General features: G+C 58.6%; 1 protein-coding gene across 1 annotated transcript in view; it reads left to right on the top strand.

Annotated features, from left to right (window-relative positions):
• Nucleotides 1-835: 835 nt before the first annotated feature.
• AJAP1 (adherens junctions associated protein 1) overlaps nt 836-6,000 on the top strand; it is a 37,685-nt gene continuing 32,520 nt past the window's right edge. The window contains exon 1 of the mRNA XM_071575925.1: nt 836-1,191. Coding sequence (XP_071432026.1) covers nt 1,163-1,191 — 29 coding nt within the window. The 5' untranslated portion in view covers nt 836-1,162. The remainder of the gene's footprint in view (nt 1,192-6,000) is intronic.

Genomic DNA, 6,000 nt, shown 5'->3' with positions numbered 1-6,000 from the left:
ACGCATCAAGCTCTGATGAAACACCTCCCAAAATAACTAGCGCCTCTCCCCGCACGCTCCCCTTTGTGCTCGGCTGTCTTTGGGCGAGCACGGAGCACGAAAGATGCTTTCAGCCGGAGGGAATTCGGTAGCGGCTGTACATCCCTCGGTGCGGGGGCCGGAGGCGGCGGTGGCGGATCGCGCTCCCGCTGGCCCGACAAAGTCCCTGCGGGGCAGCTGTGCAGGATCGGGATGGAAACTCTCCCGGGGTTGGCTCGGGAGCAGGATGCCCGCTCAGCCGGCTGGTGGAGCCCGCTACAGCGGCAGCCGGGCCCGCTCCGCCGGGCAGCGGGTCGGGGCTCTCCAGAGCTGCCCAACTGCAGGGGACCCCTCGCCCTCCCGCAAATCACGGATTGAACTCGCAGCTCCCTGCTGCTCGCCCATGCGGGCACCGGGGCTCCGCGCGGTGACACTGCGGTCCAGGGGCTCAGAGCTGCTGGGCCGGTGCCCACCGGGCGGAGAGTGGGGTTCGCTCCCCGGGGTCGCTGACGAGCGGCTATTCGTGGGGTCCGGGTAAAGGAGCGCTTCACCGGGGGAAGCAGCGGCCAGAGGCGGCGTCCCGGGGAGGGACGGGCCGTTCTCCGGAGAGGTCCAGGCACTTCCCGGCGACCCACACGGAGACGGAGTCGGAACCGGGTCCCGGTGTGGGTGCCGGTCCAGGTCCAGCCCCGCTCGGCCGTGGCGCGGAGGGGCCGCGCTCCGCCCCCGCCTCCGCCCCGCGCAACTTCCCCGCGCCGCGGCCCCCCGCCCCCGCCCCGCGGGTGCGCGCACAGACGCGCGCGCGCCCAGCCCCGCCGCGCCGAGCCGAGCCGAGCCGAGCCGAGCCGAGCTGAGCCCCGGTGAACTGCACCGAGCCAAGCCGAGCCGCGCCGCGCCGCGCTGAGCCACACCGAGCGGCGCATGGGGCGCGCAGCCTCCGCGGGCGAGCAGCTGCCCCGCCGACGCTGAAAGGCCGGGGCACCGGAGCAACGACCCTCGTCCTCGCCGCCGCCGCCGGGCATGCCCGCCCCGCCGGCCGCCGCCTGCCCCGCCGCTGAGCGCCGCCGCGGGCGCGGGGCGGCGCGCCCGGATGGAGCGCTGAGGCGCTGAGCCCCGCCGGGCCGGGCCGGGCCGAGACGTGACGATGTGGATGCGACGGCTCCCGAGAAGCAGGTAGGGTCGGGGAGCAGCGGCCCCGCGGGGCAGCGCCGGGCGCATCCCGCCGCCGGGCGCGCTCAGGGAGCGGCGGAGTTAAATCACGAACTTGGAGCGGGGAGCGGGGAGGGATGGAGAGCGGAGCGGGGAGCGGGATGAGGAGCGGTGTGCGGAGCGGAGCGGCGAGCGCGCGGTACAGCCGGCGGCTGCCGGCGCCCGGAGAGCGCGACCGGTTCTCGCTCCGCGCGGTGCCGGAGCTCCCTCCGCCCGGCTCCTCCCGCCCTGCCCGGGAGATGGATCCGCTCTCTGCGTCCCCTCGCCGGCATCTCGCTCCCCACTGGCCGCCCCGGCGGGGGCTGCTCGGGAGAAGGGCCGGGGGGGCGGTCGGGGCGCGGGCGGATGGATGGATTGATGGATGAATGGATGGACGGATGGATGGATGTGTTTGGAAGATTAATCGAGAATTGCAAAGCAGAGGAGACGGAGGCAAAGTGTTACGTAACACATTTTCATTACCGCTGCGAAGTCATCTGAGCCGAAATCTTATTATTTCCATGGTGCTGTGGCTGGAGAGCCCCAGCCCCGGCCCCTGCCAGTGCACGGCCCCGGAGCCACAGCAGTCCCTGAATTTTTGGCGGTTTCAGCCCATCTCGGTGTAATCGAGTGAAAGCAACGGGTTAAACAAGTGAGAAACCCAAAGGAAAAGTAACATCCATGATCCATTCCACTCCCCTCAACCCGGTTTAGAAAGTCCTGGATTTGAGCGTTTGTGTGAGGCAGGGGTCAAACCCCAAACCTCCCTCCACCAAGTGGGACAGTGGTTGCGGGACAGTGGTTCTGGCACATCACCTGCTGCTGCAAGAGGGGTCCCAAAGTGAGGGGTCCCAAACAGCCACCCCACTACCACAGCTCATGCCAGGCCCAGAGGCTGCTCCCTTGGGAACAGGACTTGTGTACCTGAGGGGCTGCAGGGGAGTGGATGGATGGATGGATGGACGGACGGACGGACGGACGGACGGATGGATGGACGGACGGATGGATGCAGCTCTGCTGCCAGCCCTACATGCCACAGCACCTTGGGGAGCCAATCAGCCCATGTCGCCCCCTGTGCCCCTACGCTCTGGCAGAACATGACTGCAGCTTGGGGGCATGGAGGGAGGCAGGCAGGGCCCCCCCAAACACCACAGGCAGCGAGTGGTGATGTGAGAGGCCTTTGTCCCTCACCTCTGGAGGCTTTGTCCCTCTGACTGGGCTGTGGATGGAGTCCTGGAGGGTGAAACGTGAACCAAGGTTTTGTCTGTGCCGAGGATCTGGGGGAGGCCCTTGGCTTCTCCATTACGCTGGCGTGTGCCGTGCACCGTATTCCAGAGGCACATGGCAAGCCGGCTCCCATTCCCCCAGCTGTGTCCCATGCCCTTGGCTGGTGCACCCTGATGGCCCAGGCACTTGAGCTCCTTCACACTGCCACCAGAGACGTCTGTTCATCTGTCTACCAAGGATGTGCTGCTGTGTGTGGGAAGGACAGAGTCCATGGTGGTGTAGTGACCTTAGGAATTCCTCCTGGGAAAGCACCTGAGGGCTTTCTTAGGGTGCCTTGTGTTTGGATTTATCATTGGCAGGTGAAAAGCCCGGTGGAGCTGGAGTGCAGTTTCCAAGGGCTGGAGCAACAGAACACTGTAAATCCTGGGAACAGAGGATGCCCTCTGCTTTGTTATTTTTGAGGAGAGTTTAGTAAATAGAAACTGGAGCCCTCCGCTTGCTTCCTTACTCAATTCATTCGCCTTGAGAATTTCTGTGCTGTGCATCCTGGATCTTCAGTGCCAAGCTGTCCTCTCCGCCACCTCATCAGCTTCCAGTCCCTCCCTGTTTTATTTTTAATAAGAGATAACTTTACTGCTAACCTTGCCTGCTGCTCTCCCTTCTCTCTAACTCTAATTGCTTCTGGCTTTATTTCTGACATTTCCCATGTCATTTCTCCTCATTTTCCTGAAGACTACTAGAAAAATAGCTCCAGGAGAAGCAATGGAGCTTTGCAGCGCCCGTTTCACCCTGCACAGCCTCTGCCTGGAGCAGCTGCCTGCGGCAGGGAGATGGTACCCTGCTGCTCCTTTCAAGTCGGATTCCTTTCACCTGGGGCGGTGGCAGTGCCTGACCTCTCAGCAAGCTGTGCTCCTCTGCTGGGGAGGGCAAGACCTGTGCAACTGCATCGCTCAGAATTATTCAGTTCCTGTGAAGCGGAGCTGCTGCTCCCCATTTCAGAGCGGGACTGGGTGAGCAGCATTGCCCTGAAAGCCCCTTCGAGATCCTGGGGATGTTCCTGTCCTTAGCAGGTGTGGATGCTGCGGGGCAAAGTCTGTTCTTTGTGGGGATGGCAGAGGCTCTGTCATGCCTTGAGTGCGCACAGACATACGTGTGCGTGCACATACCTGCGTCAGGGCCTACGCCCGCCTGCGAAGGCACAGCAGCCTTCTGCAGTGTGCTGGCTGCTAGGCTTCCAGCGCTGCTGAGGGCTTCCCCTCCATAGCTACACATATAATGTTTTAAACAATATGCCACAATTTTTACAGCATTGAGCTCCGGAGTGATTTGCAGTAGGAGTAAAACCACCGTTTGCAATTTCTCGGCGATTGTATAAAACAACTCATTAAAAGGCATACATCCCTGCGCATTGGCTCCAAGAAAACTTTATGGGCCTTGTAGTTACTGCCAAAGCAAACATTTTCCATGAATTTCACTCATCAGGTTCACGCTGTCAAATGTAGATTCAGCCGCTTGTCAAAGATGCAAGCCTTGCAGTCTGGGAAGTAATGAGAGCAGTAAGCAGTGGGAGTTAATGGCCTCCACTGAGGAGTCCTTACTCATCCCGCATCCACACAGGGGCTGTGCTGGCTGCTCCCAGGTGGATTGATTGCCACAGAAATTCATCTGGTGTCACTGGCTATGATACTTAACAGCCACAATAATGCTTGAATAAACTGCGCTTTTATGCAGTGGTTCGTACCTTCACGCTGGCAGCAATTTCCCAGATGAGGCGAGGGGAGCGGCACGGGGCTTGGGCAGCCGCTTCCCAGAGCATGAATAATTGTTGTAATAACGCTGGAGCCACCACGTTGCCTTTGTGGTGTCTCCAGTGGAGTGATGGGCTGGAGCTGTCGTGGTGCTGACACTTGCCTGGGATGCTTGAGGGCTGCCCCTTGTCACAGCTGCCCTGCCAGCCCTTGGCATACAGGACACAGGACGGGTGAACTGTTGGTCCAGGTGCTCCTGGCATTGGGAGCACCGCGGCTTGTCTCTACCTTATGTAATGGTCATCTGCTGGCAAGGAGGAGTTGCTAATGTTCATTCAGAGCCCAGCCTGTAACAGGGAGTGGCAGCAAGGCAGAGGCCAGCTCTCCAACCTTGTTCCCATCTTCCTCACCCAACCTGATCCATGAGCTCTCTCAGAGCAGCTTATTTACCTCAGTATCTGTAGATATGTATGTGTACAGGGCGCTCATGAGCACTGCCAGTGGCTCCCAAGGACAGCTCCTTAGGGTGTGAATAATCCACAGGACTTTCAACAGGTCTGAGGTTCATTATGGAAGTGTATGCGTACCCAAGCCTTTAAATACAGCTAATGGGAGAAGGACTGGGAGGAAAGATTATGGGAATCAATGTGCTGAGCCAGAGGAGTGGGAGCTGCTCTGCTCTGCATTGTGGTGCCTGTTGTTCTCCTTGACAGCTGGTGGTCACCAAGTAGGTGACAGCAGTTCAAGCCCAACAGAGTTTGGTTTTGACAGCAAAACTCTTCAAGCAGGATTATTCCTGGAGACTGAGTGTGTTGGGTGGAGCTGCCTCACTGATGCTTTCACCCTCTCCTTTAAAACAAAGGGGTTTTTCTTCCATTTTTCTTTCCATCTTTCCTTCCGTCTTCCTTCCCTCCCATACTGCGCTGGGTGGTACCATTGGGAGGGTGTTTCTGGCAAAGCCGTGTCACAGCAGCCACTGCAGGTTTTCCAGGGGATGCTCCCAAAGCTGCTGCTTGGCCCTTCTTTGTTGTGGCTCGCTGTTTCCATCAGAGTTACTATTTCCACTGAAAAAGCCTTAAAATCTGGATCTGAACTGTCTCCTTAAAAATGGAATTCAAGTTGATATGAATATTTCCTGTGGCTCTTCTTACAGGGACCTGCACCTACAGACTTTGATAGCTTATATAATTTCCTGTGATGGAGATGTACTTCATCTAATTTCACTTGGAAATGCATTGATTAAATCAGAACTGCTGAGAGATTTAAACTGAGTCTCAGTGGCCTAAACTTAACTGTGGGAGGTTTACCTGCCTTCATCCTTCAACATTAATTTGGTTTTATGAGGATTCCTTGTGAAATGAGGTTTTGTCTGCTGCTGAATCTCTCCTGCTTTCTGGGTTTATCAGTTGCTTTCTCTGGCCTCGTCGGCTCTGTGAGGCAAAGCTGCACTAAAGCCTCCTTTCAGTGTTGTGCTGGGTGCCTTTGTGTGGGGACAAATCAGGGACCGATGGGTGTTTTGGCTCCATCTCTCCTCAGTGTTCTCACACACCTGCTCAGGCTGGAAGCAGAGCAACCATGCTGCCTGTGGCATGGTGGTGGGGCTGGGTGCTGTGCAGAGAAATGTTCACCTTGGGCCAGGGCTGCTGGGTGGGATACTCTGGGAGCAGGGTGGAGACATGCCCGAAGTGCAGCTGGGTGTGTCTTCCTGACAGTGCTGAGGGATTTGGCATTTCTGGTCCCAAGCAACAGTGAGAAAAGGAGGAGAAACCCAGCTTGGCTGGAGGTGGATGAGCAGCTCCATGGAGATGAACAGGGACGG

The sequence above is a fragment of the Pithys albifrons genome, chromosome 22 (genome assembly GCF_047495875.1).
Source record: "Pithys albifrons albifrons isolate INPA30051 chromosome 22, PitAlb_v1, whole genome shotgun sequence".
Taxonomy (NCBI): Eukaryota; Metazoa; Chordata; class Aves; order Passeriformes; family Thamnophilidae; genus Pithys; species Pithys albifrons.
The sequence above is the reverse complement of the archived record's forward strand: the minus strand, read 5'-3'. Positions and strand labels throughout refer to the sequence as shown.